We start from the raw sequence: 16,126 nt of genomic DNA, 5'->3' as shown, positions 1-16,126 counted from the left end.
TAAGATCCAGAGGGTCTGGGTCTTGGGGTTCCCCGGGCAAGGTCTTGGGGGGACCAGAGTGTACCAGGCACTGGAATTCCTGGTTGGTGGCAGCGCTACAGGTACTAAGCTGGTAATTGAGCTTAGAGGAATTCATGCTGGTACCCCATCTCTTGGACGCTAAGGTTCAGAGTGGGGAATTATACCATGACAGAAGGTCAGTATGTTTTATTCTTTCACTGAGACAAACAAAACAATCTTTTCAGATATGTCCAGCTGATCAGATACCCTAATTTTATAGACATTATTTTTTAGCAGATTTGGATTCCCAAGTTCAATTCATGCTCTCACATTATCCTGCTTTAAAAAGGAAGCCAAGTATCATTATTCCTATTTTACATATGAGGAAACAGGCATGTACAAGGGAAGTGACCTGTTCAGGATCACAAAGGAGTTCAGCAACTGAGCCAGGAATAAAACTCTCTGGGCTCCCGACTGCCAGTTCTGTGGCATGCTGCCATCTGGGGAAATAATGAATATGTTGGAATGAAATTACTGTTGCTGTAGCTGTGTCAGTCACAGAATATTAGAGAGACAAGGTGGGTGAGAACATCTTTTATTGGACCAACTTCTGTTGGTGAGAGAGACAAGCTTTTGAGCTTACACAGAAGAAGATGACCTGAAGAAGAGCTCTGTATAAGCTCAACAGCTTCTCTCTCACCACAGAAGTTGGTCTAGTAAAAGAAGTTCTCACCCACCGTGTCTCTTTGGAATGAAATTGTCATTCCTGAAGCAGTACCAATTTCTACCACATGAGAGAACGAATTTGATACCAAATTCGGAACTCCTGAAGTGGCCATTCCCACAGTATCTTGGCACCATTACATACATTTAGAACTCCATCATTTCCCTCCTGGAAGAAGAACAAAGCTTTTATATCCTCCCCACTTACTGCTGCTTTACTGTGAGGAATTGAAGATATTATTTATTTGTTAACCCCTGACAGAGTGATCAGCCCTGCACCATGCACAGAAGAAACACAGCCCCTGCCCCACTGAACTAGCAATCTGAATGGAGACAACAAAAATAAACACCAAATGGACTGGGAGACCCAGAAGGAGGGGTCTATCTAGCTCATTAACATTCTAGCAAGAGGGCGAATGGCTGCTGCCAGGCTGCCTGTCGGGTACGGAAGTCTATGAAGCTGTTTGTGAGAAGTTGCCTAGGAATCGGATAGTGGCCTCTAGACAAAGATGTTTACTCATCAAGTGTGGAGTTCCATCTCCTGGGAGGTGCCATCTATTTAGGGCCTAGCCTGCAGTCTTCACTCAAGCAAACATGAGTTGTGCTTGAGTAAGGTCACAGAACCTGTCCCTTAGTCAGTGAAACACAGCTTTCCTGGTTCTTTAAAGCTCTACACCCTGATTCTCATTTATACTAAGGCCCCTATACACTGCTTTGGCCTTGCTCACTTTAAGGCCCCTTTACATGACCAGAGAGAGCTGTACAGACAGCCAAGAAAATCCTACAGCAGGAAGGTCCATTTCTTGCTCTTCTGAGCTACAGATCTGTTGCAAATTATGCCTGTAGGCCACGCACTGTTCGTTTCTAGGCTGAGGCACAAAGACCAAAGATTTACAGAGTGTCCAAACAACAAAGTTTTATTGCGCAAGGTTCAAACAACGTTGGAACGGGGTGTCCCCCTGCTAATCAGGGAGAGACAAAGGCTGCAGGTTACATAGGGATTATATACCTTTTAGCAATGCAAGTTACCCTCCTGGGTTGTGAGTCTTAGCCAATAAACAAGCCATTTTCTTATCTTTAACCTATTACAGCTAATTATGATCCTTGTGTTGGCTATTGCGTAGTCCAGCTGTTATCTTTCATACCAGAATTTCCCTTGTTTGTGCTGTTGCTAACTGTTTTCCTGTTTAACTGTTTTTCTGTTTATGGTTTTACCTTGTTTTAACACTGCCCTAGGGACCCGGGTACATAATGTGCTCGCTTTTAGTTAATGGTGGATCTGGGCCTTACAGAATAGGGGAACTTACAAAATGGAAGCGCTCATGCTAACTGCCCTTAACAGATCAACACCAATAGCCTGTACTGGATATAGTCCAACACAATTCCTGATGGGAAGACAATTCAAATACTGTTCTGCTTTTGGAAAAGAACATCTCTCCAAAGTGGCCAAACATGAAGAGAACAGCCAAAACAGATAAAAAGGCAAAAAGAGATTAAGAACAATTTTACAATAGACGTCACTCAGTTAGACAACTGCTGGATCTAGAATCTGATTAACCAAACTGGATGGAGAAAAAGGATGGATAACTCCAGCTGTTGTAAAGAAAAAGAATTAATTGCTCAGATCATATGTGATTGAAACTGACAATGGAGAGTTCAACAGAAACCATAGACTTCTACAAAAAGCGTATTCCTCAGAAAGAACACTCAATAGAGAAAACTCTATAGATGGCAGATGCAGAACAATACTCAAGAGATTTCAAACTGACCACTGCCAGTCATTTAAACTAATGGACAGACAGATGGCTAAGATGCTATGCATTCAGGTGATATAATTAGAAAACCAGTGTCAGAGACATTTGACTGACTGATCTGTGTTGAACTTCAAAGATAGCATGATACTGCATATTTTGTAAATAGTCAACTGAAAATGAAATTCTACCTTCCCATCCAAGAATGAAATAAAAATAAGTCCAGATTATTGTAAATAATTCCCACTACCACAGAGCGTGGGCAGCACATTCGGGGCAATTTAGAATATGAGCTGCTTCTCACAGTTTTTAATGTAGTGTGCAACTGTCTGAGTTGGGCAGTGAACATTACTTCACGTTCTTTGTAAATTGTAACTATTTTTCAAGTAGATGCTGTTATGGCTAAGCTGAGTCTCAGCCATGTTGCTACTAATGTAATTGGAAGCAGTATTTTTAGGGGAATTTCTAGTGGTGAGAGGCATCGCGTTTCAATTGCAGCCCAGCTATTACAAGATCCTCGTGAGTACTGAACAGCTTTTCAGAATAAAACAAATACCTTGTCCTTTTCATTATGCTTTCACTTTGCACACACTCCCACCACCCACCTCTAAATAACATTTTAAAATATAATAGCACTTTTCTTCTATCACAGATCCACACTCCAAACTGCCATTGATTTCAACATGCAGGCTCATTGCACAATCAGCTCTGCAGAGAGGCAGAAATGTCTAGTGACTAGAGCATAGGTTGAGACTCCTGTTTTGTCACTAACCGATGCTGTGGCCTTGGCAAGTCCCGTAGACCCTGATAGTTAAGTTTAAGCACATGCACAGATCTTAGGGATTTCAGCATGTGTTTAACCATGTGCTTAAATTAAGTCCTTTACAACTGTGCCTCTATTTCCCATCTGTAAAACAGAGCTAATAAAACTTACTTATTTTAGAGGGGAGTTGTAAGGATTCATTTTGTAATGTTTGTTCAGCACTTTGTGTTTTCAAAGTGCTAAGTGCTAAATATTATTATTTATTATTATTACTTAGTCCTTCATATTTATTTATTTGGATATAAAACAGAGCCAAAAAAGTAGCCTATATCCAAGCTCTACTTGCCTTCACAATTACTTACATTTGCAATTCAATTGGAATAACCATTTAGCAGTGCTCGTACAAAAGTTAATGCAACCAGCCAGTGAATGAAGCATATCCCATACTTCAGCTAATGCAGCTTTTAGAGCACTGATATGCTGTATCCACTACTTTCTTGAACATTTTTTGTGAAGAAATTTATGATTTCTGTTGGGAACTTAAAAGGGGCAGTATAATACCTATATTGCAATAATTCAAAGAATCAACATTTATAGTTTGCTACATTAATTCAGCCAGTAATGAAATGAGATTTGAAATTCCCTTGATGAATGATATACACTACATGCTACACAGTATGAACTCTGGTTCAATGACAGCAGTCATAGATACTAATAAAATTGGTAGACTGATCAGAGCGGGAATTTTGTGGAAAAAATAAAATCATTCATTTTCCAGGACTGTCTCTCTCTTCCTCCACCTCCCACCCCCTGAATTCTTATGTATAATAAAATACATATTAAAATTACAAAGAAAATAATACACTAATAAGACTGGTTCACATACAGAACTATATACTGTACTACTGGATAATTTTAAATAGTTTATTATACAAAGCACAGTTATGTATATTGTGTGCATGCAGAATACACACTTTTAGCTAATTTTATGTACCATCCTATCCTTATAAGCATTATTTTATAATGCTAATTCTAAAAGCTGACAAACACACTGAATCTATTTTGATAGCTTCACTAAGAAAAAGTCAACATGAAAAAATGATCAAGTTCTAATTCTGAGTATCAAAGAGAGGACCTGATCTTGCACTCTGTATCCACTGTGGTTGAAAATGGACCTCAGAAGCAAGTAAAGGCTGAAGGATCAGGCCAGAGAAATAAATGTGTTGTAGTTTTGCATACACAGGTTTGCATGGCTGTGACACTTTAGAGAGAATTCTACAGCGTGCATTGAATGACCTATAAAGAACAGAAACTATAAATTTGCTTACCGTTTAACTGAGTTTTCAGAAATTATCCTGGTTATTCACAGAGGTCATGTTACTTGATGAACCAACTACAGGACTGGACTGCATGACTGCAAATCAGATTGTCTTGTTGCTTTCGGAACTTGCACGCAAAGACAGAATTGTGATTATTACAATTCATCAACCACGGTCTGAACTTTTCAGGGTAAGGAATATCAAAATGATAATAGCTTCTTACTGAGCAATACTCCATGCATTTTTTCTTGCAGATGAGAGTTATTTAGTACAAAATTAAATACAGTCTATCCTCAAGTCCCAGCACTAGTTCCCATTTTCTACTGCATCAAATTCAAGCTATTTGTCCTCACCTTCTGGGCCCTTACAGCTCTGCCCCTTTCCACTTCTCTGTTCTTGTCTCTGTTCATACTTCCCATTGATCTCTCTGCTGTACCACTGATGCTAACTTCAACTGCTCATTTGTCTGCAACTGCTTTCATGCTTTCCTCATCCCTGCCTTTCTGAACTTGTAACAAGTTCCTTTCCAGATTCCTTCAAATTCCTCTCCAAACCCCTTTTTTTTCCTGTGATGTAAGAAATGGACCAACCGGTAACAGAGAGGCTGAGGCACAGCTGGGTATAGTTTGTGTTCTATTTTTTGAAAAAAGACAATTTACATAATGGCCAATATTTTCAAAAGTGGCTAGTGATTTTGTGTACCCAACCTGAGACACCCTTAAAGGGACCTGGCTTTCAGGAACTGGTAAGCCTGCATGTCTGATCTTCCTGAGGCAGGTTAGCATATTTGCACCTATTTTACAGATTGGGGTTACTCAGACACAGAGAGGGTCAGTGACATGACCAAGGTCACAAAGCTAGTTTGTGTCAAAACTGAGAAGTCAAGAGTTCATGGTTCCCATTTCTATGCTCGTCCTGCACCTTTCTCTTCATAGCTGGTAGGATCCAATACCTTTAAGAAGGGCCAGTTCTAATAGTTTATGATTAAAAAGACATTTGGCAGTTCAGAAATACAATAAGGAAATTTGACAGGTCAAATCTACGCTTCCTGTTAAAGAGCCTTTATTTACCAAATTGTAAAGTACTATTCCAGTATTAATGTTTTTCCTTGTTAGCAGTAAGTTGATCTCATTACTATATATTGTGTTGTCCAACCAGTTATTTGACAAAATCACCATCATGAGTTTTGGAGAATTGGTTTTCTGTGGGACTCCTCCAGAAACGATCACATTTTTTAGTGATTGCAACTACGCCTGCCCTGAACAATCAATCAAATCCTTTTGACTTTTATGGTAAGTTTATCAAACTCATATTAGCAAAGATGTTGGCATTTTATTCTAGGCAAGCAGGTTGGAATTTTTGCCAACATAAAACTTATTCTAATTCTTCCTGTTCTTTGTAATTGTGCTAAGCTAGTTTGTTCCATTGCTTCTAAGTGGGGATCAATGCTATAAAATTATGTAACGTATTCAACAGAACTACTGCTCTTAGATCTGAGAATAAAAGCAACTGTGGGATCAGCAACAACATAGTTTAGATCAGTTTTGAAAACATGCTGCTTTTATCTGGTATGATACTTATTTTAAACCTGTGGACTACAGAACATTCAGATGCCCTAGTGATAGGCAAACTATACAGAAAAGAACGAGCAAACGGATGTGAACTTTACTTTGGATCAGTAAACAGGAAAAATACACAATAGCACTGCAATACAGCAATATGAAACAATAGGGCAAACTAACACCACAACTAGTGTTCCAGGTTCAGGGATCCTCTGGATCCTCTGGATTCCTTTACTCCTAGGAATTTAGACTTGATTTTCCAAAGTATGTAGTGCCTTCAATTCCTATTGACTTTAATGGAAGTTGAAGATGCTCAGAGACTCCACAGCATTATGCAGTATTTGGCTCTTATTGTTGATTTAAAACAAAACATTTACTTACCTTATAGTAGTTATGGTTCTTCAAAACATTTTATCCATGTGGATCCCACATGTGCCCCCTGCACATGAGACTAGAAGCTTTGATTTGCAGTGTTTCTGTGGCTGCCCCTGCACCCTGCATATCCTTGTGCCCCACCCAAGCCAACAGGATATAAAGGGCAGACAAGTCACAAACATCTCTCAGTTCTAGTACTAATTCAGAAAATCAATTTAAGGGAAGACTCACCAGAAAAAAAGTGGGGATGGAGGGCAGGTCATGAGATCCACACTGACAGACAGCATCTTGAAGAACCACAGTTATTGCAAAGTAAGTTGCTGTTTTTTTCCTTTGAGAAATTGTCCATAGATCACCATCTGGGAAGAAGCACTGGTTCAGGAAGTTGTTGTGGCTGGACACTGGAAAAAAAGATGTTTTTTGTGGACATTGCAAAGCAGATGTCCATGAGGGATCATTACCAGGATATCAAGCAGTGCTAGATATAGCTGCAATCCTTCTGGACTTTACATATCATCAGAACTTGATTCTGTGGTATGAGAAAAGTGTCTTGCATGCAGGGCCGTACTTACCCATACACAAAGTATGCAGCAGCATAGGGCACCAGGAAATTTGGGGCACCACATTTCCTGGTACCCTGCACAGCTGTGTGCTGCTCCAGCCCCTGCCCCGCCTCTTCCCCAGGGTCCCTGCCCCCACTCCGCCCCTGCCCCGCCCCCACTCCATCCCTTCCACAAAGCCCCAGCCCTGGTCTTCCCCTGCCCCACCCCTTTCCGCCCCTGCTCCACCCCAGCCCCGCCTCTTCCCTCCCCTGAGGACTGCTGCAGGGCCAGGCCAGGCCTGCACTTACCTGCGGTGGGAAGTGCAGTGGCCCAGCCCCAGCTGCGCCATTGGTGAGTGCTGGGGGGCGGTTTCCCCCTGTCCTCAAGCCGTCCACCAGTGGAGGCCTGGGGCCAGTCCTACCCCCCATGCAGGTCTGCCCCTCCCCCCCAGGGGGGGCTGTGTAGGGTCCCAGAATAGCTAGGGACAGCCCTGCTTGCATGGATCCTTGGCTCAGGCTCCACCTGGAGCAAAACCTGGGCACTTTGTGTTCTCTTCGATGGCAAATGAGTCTATAATGGGATTTCCTAATGTTGAAATATCAGGCTGAGTATGGAGCTCTTCAGAGACTTGGTGACAGATTGTCTGCTATGTTGTTGTTGACTCCTGGAAGGTGAAGAGCAACTGGGGTTATCCATGGAGTTGACCATGTCCATAATCTGATTTTCTCTTGGCACAGACATGATGAACAGATACCACCATGCTTCTTTATATAATAAAATGCAGATGTGTTGGCTGTGAAGATCTGTACAGTGGAATTCTTTAAAACTATAAGGAATGGTTTGCAGATAATCTGATTGTCCAGAGTTTTAGGATATTTATGGGGAGGCTCATCTCCTTCTGGGACCATATCCCATGTATCAGAAGTTAGTCCAGGTGAAGACCCCAACCAATTCCTGATGTGTCTATGGTCAGTGTCTTTGTAGGTGGAGGGGTGGAGAAGGTTATGCCTTTCCCATCGTTCTGAGCATCCCTCCACCAATATAGTGATAACAAGCTATAATAGTAATAAATAACTACCCTAGCTCTTATATAACACTTTTCATGCATAGGTCTCAAAGTGCTTTATAAAGAAGGTCAGTATCATTATCCCCATTTTGTAGATGGGGAAATTGAGGCACAGAGAGGTAAAGTTACTTACTCAAGGTCACCCAGCAGGTCAGTGGCAGAGCTGGGAATAGAATGTAGGTCCCTGAATGTCAGTCCAGTGCTACTAGGCTACATTGCCTCTCATTGGCCTTTGATGCTTCTCTGATTTTTGGAGGGAGCTTGTTCAGAAAGGGAAATACTTTGTCCCACATCAAAAAATCATACTTGATGAATAATGCTTGGTAATTCAATATGTGTAGAATGCAGGAGTAAGCTTTCCTCCCAAAGAGATACCACTTTTTGGGATCTTTATCTTCAGGAGTAACTGTTGGTAGACCACGCAGGCTCGCTTTCTCATGAACCACAGAGACATACCCGAGATTCAAGGATTCGATGTCTATAGGATTGTTCTAAGCCTCTCTGTGGAACTTTTATCTTTTTTCTGTTGGTTTTGCAGTGATGCAAGGGTAGTAGTGGTCTTCCAGAGGTCTGCAGCTGGCTCCAAGATGCCTTCATTTATAGGCATTGGTAACCTGTCCACAGTGGACGACTGGAAGATATCAAATAACGTATGGACCTTTCATCAGTCACTGAGGTCTCAGTTTTCAGTGTGACAGCAATTTGCCACAGCAGCTCTTGAAAAGTCCTGAAATAATCCAGAGCCAAAACAGGCTCTTTGTCAGAGGGAGGGAATGATGACGATGAGTTTTTGGGAGAAACTAGTGGCTCAGTTGCCAGTGCTGGTTCAAATATCAGTACTGTGATGACTGATGTTGAGGAATTGGTATCGGCAGGGACAAGGGTAGTTGAGCTAAAGCTGAAACCATTGTTGTTTGCCCTGAATCATAAGAGCACGTTGTGCTTAGTCCCTGGCAGGAGAGGAGGTGAACAGCTCTTAAGTTTTTCAACTTTCCTCTTCTTAGGGGAGAAAGACCAGTGCCAGGAATTGTGCTTAGTCTGGGGCTCTCATCTACCTTGCCTCAGCATGGAGGAGATAGTACCGGTCTTTGGTGCTGGAGCAGGCATTGGTGCCAAGCTGATCTTTGGATTCAATCTGGCTTGTCAATGCTGGACCAGATTCCTTACCTGTTCCAGCTTTGGGAGTCATATTCCAGTTGATGGGGGTGCTGACAGTGTAGGATTTAGAGGTGGACAGTTCCATCTTGAAGCTTGATGCCTGTTCTTCTGGGTCCAAAGTGCCTCTGACAAACTCCTCCAGATGATATAATTTTAGATGGGGATCTCTAGATGTTCTCATTCCTGAGGAGAATGACCATCAAAGCAATGGTCAGGCACATGGCTCTTGTTGAGATGGAATAAAGAGCTATAGCAAAGAAAATGAGTCAGTAACAAGACAGGCTGAATGAAGCCCAAAGGCTTTGAATTTTCTATTTTAAGTGGTTGTGGCACAAAGTGCTGAGAGAAAATAAGTGTTTGTTTAAAAAAAACAAAACAAAACAAAAGAAGTTCAAGTAAATTTTTAAAGAGAAAAAAAAGGATGGATTTCTATGGAAATAACCCTTAAGTAGCCAGGTAAGGATAGGCTCGGAGAATGTGGTACGGGTAAGAAGCAGACACAGCCTGGTTTCATTTTGTTTCCACTGGTGATAAGAAGGAACCGAGGAATGGTTTCAGCCATTCTGCGCTTGGCTTTAGAGGCAGAGCATGAGGACATGCAGGCTGTAAATCAGTAAGGAATTCACAGATTCCAATTCTAGTGTGTATGGGGTATATGGCACCTAGAGTAGGATATACTTGCACAAATACTCAAAGAAGCCATGATTTAAAGTATATTTGAGTGGCTGATTGCTGACAGCTGTTTGAACGCTAACTAGTGAATCCAGAAATGTCCAAAACGTTGTATGAAGAAGCGTGGCAAATTTAGAGGGAAGCAGTATTTTTCTATTGTTTTGGTGGCATTCTACCTTCAATTAGGGGAGAGAATGATTGTAGACATGAAGCTGGAATTGAAAAAAGCTGAAAATACTAATATGACAGTAAGGATAATTTTGTCATCATGAATTTGAATAGTCTCAAAGTCACAAGTTTGAGATTTAGACTCACATTTTAAAACATTCTGTAAACACGAAGTGCTACATTCTTCAAGTGTCAACCTTTGAATGTGAAGATAAAGAAAAAAGTTTAGATCAAAGAATTATAAGTATTCTGAAAATTGGTAGCTTCTGTGCATTTTGACGATATAAACAGAGGGTCTGAATCTGTTATCCCTGAGGTCACTTTTCACTATTGTTATTCCTAATTTACACCAGTGTCAGAGGAAAATAAAGCACCATGTTTCATAGAATGGATTGTATTAATTATGGACTCGAAGTACAATGTTTTGTATTTGTCAAACATGACAGTAAATGAAGAACAGAATGTTAACTACAGCAGTGGTTCTCAAAATAGGGCCGCCGCTTGTTCAGGGAAAGCCCCTGGCAGGCTGGGCTGGTTTATTTACCTGCTGCATCCGCAGGTTCAGCTGATCGTGGCTCCCACTGGCCACAGTTCGCTGCTCCAGGCCAATGGGGGCTGCAGGAAAGGTGGCCAACACATCCCTCAGCTCGTGCCGCTTCCTGCAGCCCCCATTGGCCTGGAACAGTGAACCTGCAGACGCAGCAGGTAAACAAACCAGCCTGGCCCGCCAGGGGCTTTCCCGGAACAAGCGGCGGCCCTAGTTTGAGAACCACTGAACTACAAGGCCTAGTGGTTAGTGCAGGGATTAACTTTTAAAACTCTCACACTGCATTCTTGGCTCTGCCATTGACTTGCTGTGTTACCTTGAGCAAGTCACTTAGAGCCAAATTTTCCAGAGTTACTTCTGGGTTTGGGTGACTGTTGGATCCCCATCTTTAAAGACGTAAGACCTGATTTTTGGAAGTACTGACCACTATAGCTGAGGACAATATTGCTTATTTCAGTTACCTCACAGAGGAGCTCTGAAGCTTAATTAATCTTTTGTAAAGTATTTAAACTCCTTGGATAAAGGTGCTAAGGTGCTATTGTTATGGTTTAACTCCCATCTGACAACATTTTAGGGTACACCTACATTGCAATTAAAAACCCATAGCAGGCCCATGCCAGCTGACTCAGGCTCAGGGGGGGAAGTGGGGCAATTTGCCCCTGGCCCTGGGCTCCGCAGGGACCCCACGAGCCCTGGCCCAGCCAGCGGCCTGGGTCTTCGGCGGCATTTCAGCCGCAGGGGGCCCTTCAGTTGCTCCAGGTCTTCGGTGGCATTTTGGAATGCCAAAATGCCGCTGAAGACCCAGACTGCCGGCGGGTGAGTACAAGCACCGCAGCTCCCTCGCTTTGCCCCAGGCCCCCTGAATCCTCTGGGCCGCACTGCAGGCTCCTGGGACTTGAGCTACAGGGTTGTTTAATTGCAGTGTAAACTATCAGGCTTGGGCTGCAATCTGAGCTCCGAGTCCCTCTAACATTTCAGGGTCCTAGAGAGTCTGGGCTCCAGCCTGAGCCTGAAAGACTATGCTGCAATTAAACAGCCCCATAGGCTGAGCTCCACGAGCCTGAGTCAGCTTGCATGGGTCAGCTACAGATGTCTAATTGCAGTATAAACATACCCTTAGAGTTTAAGCATACACAGCACTGAAAAAACAAAACTTATGAAGAGAAGGTATAATATGAACACTTTATGTAGCCAGCTTAGCAGGTTTAGAGAAGTAAGGTATCTGTTAGAACATACACTCCTGAGAACTTTAATCTAGGTTCTGATGCTATTGGTCAAGTTAAATAATTATTTGGTTCAAAAGAAATGTGATTTTCCAAAACTCCACAGCATTAGCATTTGATCATACAAGTAAGACAACTAGAACACACAAGGTTCTCATCTGCTAATAATAAGAAACATCTGCAGGTGGCAAGACCAATTTATAGGTGAATTTATTAATATGGAGCATCAAGCTATGCAGAATTATTATCTTCTGTAAGTTCCACTGAAGTAAATAATTTTTGCTTTACATGGGGTTTGGGCCAGTAATGGGTGATTTGAGCAGCCCAGCATCTTCTATTTAACATTTTTAAAATGGGTGAGAGAGGGGTTGTTGAGATTGGAAGTACCCCTCCACCGGAGGAGGGAGCAAAAACCAGTGCAACAGGGCAAAGCTGCGTTGGAGAGAGAAGAGAAGTAACTCTGTTAGCATGTTATCCACAAAATGGAGCTCCATGGGTTATGTTGGAGTGTCTCATAGTAGAGAAGGGGAAGGAGTCAAGAAGAAGTTGTTCTGTATGGTGGGCATTCCTCAAAGCCTGGTAGATTTCTGAATGGAAATCTGATCATCCATCCATCCATCCTAAGCAGCATTAGCACCTCCTTTGCACCTTCTTTTCCCTGAACAAGAGTTAGGGCATAGGCAATGCAATATGGTTCTTTTCCAGCGGGGAACAAAGTTAGAGGCCCTACCAGTGAAAGACAAGTCCACTTATTTCAGGATTTAGGGCTTCATAGAGTCAGGGTTCCACAGAAATGACATTCCCAGAGACTGAATTCCCCACACTGAGAGAATGGAGAGGAACCTCCACAAGGTGAAAAGTTTCCAGTTTCCAGCAGACTCTTCCTCCTCCTGCAGATTTTTCTACAAAGACTTTGGCGAAGGGAGAGGAAGAAGGGGAAATGATCAGGCCTTTGATAATGTCTGTAGTTTAACACTTGGGTAAATTTGCAGTGGATCTGACATCTGTGGACACTCAAAGCAAAGAACGTGAACTGGAAACCTACAGAAGAGTTCACATAATTGCATCTGCCTATAAAAATTCAGAGATCTTTCGCAAGACTTTGGAGGCCATTGAAAGAACAAAACGCATGAAAGACCTGCCAGCAATACCATTCAAAAGCAAAGACTCATCCAGTGCAGTCTCCAAACTATGGATTCTCTTACGGTAAGAATTCATTCTAAAAAAAAATAAATTAATTTTGAAGCTCTCTAATAACATCATTTGGATAATCTTATTCACCTTGTATATACGCACATACATTATTTCTTCCTCTGGGCTTTCCAGTGCATCCCATTTTCCTTATGCTGTCTTTTACGTTGTAAACTCTTTGGGACAAAGTACCTTTGTTTCTTTTTCAAAGATGGACACGTTATCAGTACTTCATCAGTCATAACAAGCAAAAATAGTACAATGATTTTGTTTCAATTTCAGGAGGACAAGAAGAAACGTCTCCAGAGATAAGACTGGCATCATCATGCGTCTTTCTCAGAATCTGTTCTTTGGCCTGTTTTTAGCACTTTTCCTTCTCAGATTGAAGAATGATCTTCTAAAAGGAGCACTGCAAGATTGCATAGGGCTCATTTACCAGTGTGTGAGTGCTCCACCTTACATAGGAATGCTCAATGCTGTTGCCTTGTGTAAGTTATTTGCTCCTCCATATGATGCACAGCAAGTACTGTATATACTATGAAAAAGGCCTTTAAGAATGCTAATTTTAAGAGCTACATCACGATTTTAGCAGATAGCCCATAATAAGAGGTGGTATATAAGCACAATGTCCCACAGGAAAGCAATGGAAGGTATAGTGCCACAGACAAAGACCATATAACTCAAAGCAACCTGATTGTGTTCGCTGAATTAAGTTATTACACTTATTTAAAGAGTATAGCATGCTGCCCTGGCATGGGCCTCTAGCTGAGGTGGCAGGGAGTACTGAACTGTGGCTCCACCTAATCCCTGTCCTTCCTTGTCCACTTTCTGCCTCTGTGCTGGGACTGCATTTTTGTCTAGCTCTTACATGAATTATGCAAGTGGAGAATAGTTCTTACTTCCTCCTATGCCCCTGTCTGGCTGTGTAAAGGCAGGACAAAGTCTAGCTGCAAAGTTGCACTCTGTTAATTGAGATCACAGGTATGGGCATGGAAAGGTTGAAAAGGCATATGACATGGCTGGCTTCAACAGTGACTAAGGATAGAAGTCTTGATTAGACTTTTTTATCCTTGAAAGTATTATGTTGTGGTATCTTATGAGTATTGTTATTTTCACATGCTTTTTCTTTTGCAAGTGCCATTTGTTGGCCTCCCATGTATTAACAATACCTCTGTTTGAAGGGTGAAAACCTCTTTTTTCTGTCAAGGGCACATATGTGGCCCTCCTTATCATAGAAGATGGACATCTCCATAACTATCAAGGACAGTTCTTATGAGTAATGTCAGATTCTTACCTGCTAGAGATGAAGCTTGTATCTCCCATGATGCATCTGGCTGCCTCTGGTTAAGTGTATAGACTATCTGATCTACTAGTGAACATAGTTTTCACATGCACTGGCACTAGGCCACCCAGATGGGTTCGAACAAAGTGTTTCTGAAATATTCTAAGAGTTCTCATGTTGCCTTGTTTAAGCTTTGCGAGCATCAACTTCTGCATTGTAATTTTGGTCAATGGTGGTTTAATTTCTATCGTACTTTCCACTCCAGTTCCTCCATTACATGCTGTCAGTGACCATGAAAGCAAAGATGGCTTACATCAGAAGTGGCAAATATTGTTAGCATACATACTACATTTCCTTCCCTTCAGTATCATCAGTGTGGCGATTTTCAGCACCTTTATATACTGGTAAGCATTGAAATAGTTCTACCTTCTTAAAACGGTATTCTCATTATGGTGCTCTTAAATTCCTCTGTCAGGAATAGGCCTCCAGGAATAAGCTTTATGATATTGTCTTTCAGAGAGATCAGAAAAGCAAAGCAAAGGCATAGGGATGATATAGTACTTGCCCTACCTCTAGCTCTTGTCTACACTTAAAACTTATGCCAGCATAGCTACGCTGGTCAGGAGTGAGAAAAACCTGCACCCTTGACTGACATAGCTATACCGACAAAACTCCCAGTGCAGCCATAAGAGCATTTCTATTGACAGAGAAACTGTCACTTCTCCTGTCAGCGTATGCTGCATCCACACGAGGGATCTATGACAGCATAGCTATGCTGACATGGGCTCCGTAGTGTAGACATAGCCTCAGTCAGTTAGAATTTTGGTGAAAATGTTCTAATAAACAACACAAAAATGCTTGTTTTGGCTCTTAAAAACCTGTCAGTCTAAGACAAATAGATTATCTCAGTATTTGCAGTATTGCTTTGTAGTTCTAATAGGAAATACCTTGAACAGTCCAAATATTGAGGTTAGGGTAACTTCATATACTTATTTAAGGCCTAATTCTGTCAGCCTGTCATATTGAATAGTTTCTTACTCCACAAGTTAATCAAGGATTAAGGTACTGCTCAGCCTAAGTAAGGCTGTCAGAATTTGGCCCTTCATTATTTAAGGGATTTGGCAGGTTCTGAAGGGTCAGGTCTTATATCATTTTCATGGCATGCACAAGGGTAGAGGGGCCCACAGCCTCTAATCCTGTCGAAGCCTGTCTGTGCAAACAGTTTGAAGCTGCCATTCTGAGAGTTTTTGGGAAGAGTGGCTTCTTACTGTGACATAGTCTCCCTTCAATTCTCCAGAGTTTCTTGTAGAAGTTAATGCAGAGTACAGCTAATAATTGAATCTTTTTATTATGTGATCATAATTGTCTCTATTAATTGCTTTCCATTTTCCCAAAAGTTTATTAAATTCTTAAATCCCAGGATGTATGAGTCTACGTCCCTGGAGGATTCTCGCTCCATTCCCCAGACACGTTAACAGACTTTTCCAGTAGCTGTACTGGCTGCGAATGCATACCAAGTCCTCAGGGCAAATCAAACATTAAACACAATTGTTGTACTGTAGTTACAAATGTGCACTGACCAGAGGTGCCTTCTCTGGCTTTTTGGTCCAGGATTCCACCTTGGGATGGTATTGGCTCCTGGATTGTAGGGATATTATCTTCCATCTTGAAATGGAGGCCATTCCCCCAACTGGAACATCGCGTCTCTGGCTGTGGATTGGGCACACCCGATCCGTTCTAACCGGAACATGACCTTCCTTCCTCGGAAGGGAAGTTGTCTCCCT

General features: G+C 42.0%; 1 protein-coding gene and 1 long non-coding RNA gene across 2 annotated transcripts in view; one reads left to right on the top strand and one right to left on the bottom strand.

Annotated features, from left to right (window-relative positions):
- ABCG5 (ATP binding cassette subfamily G member 5) overlaps positions 1-16,126 on the top strand; it is a 39,957-nt gene that overhangs the window by 5,317 nt on the left and 18,514 nt on the right. Inside the window, 7 exon segments of the mRNA XM_032775021.2 lie at positions 2,862-2,993; positions 4,607-4,746; positions 5,715-5,822; positions 5,824-5,848; positions 12,862-13,075; positions 13,343-13,548; positions 14,608-14,746. Of these exon segments, the coding sequence (XP_032630912.2) occupies positions 2,862-2,993; positions 4,607-4,746; positions 5,715-5,822; positions 5,824-5,848; positions 12,862-13,075; positions 13,343-13,548; positions 14,608-14,746 (964 nt within the window).
- LOC142046609 (uncharacterized) overlaps positions 4,618-16,126 on the bottom strand; it is a 21,978-nt gene continuing 10,469 nt past the window's right edge. Inside the window, exons 2-3 of the long non-coding RNA XR_012655626.1 lie at positions 6,725-6,894; positions 4,618-4,683 (exon numbers count right to left, since the gene is read on the bottom strand). This is a non-coding gene — a long non-coding RNA (uncharacterized LOC142046609). The remainder of the gene's footprint in view (positions 4,684-6,724; positions 6,895-16,126) is intronic.

Source organism: Chelonoidis abingdonii, chromosome 3 (genome assembly GCF_003597395.2).
Source record: "Chelonoidis abingdonii isolate Lonesome George chromosome 3, CheloAbing_2.0, whole genome shotgun sequence".
Classification (NCBI taxonomy): domain Eukaryota; kingdom Metazoa; phylum Chordata; order Testudines; family Testudinidae; genus Chelonoidis; species Chelonoidis abingdonii.
Note: the sequence above shows the minus strand (reverse complement) of the source record. Positions and strands in the feature narration are given on the sequence as shown.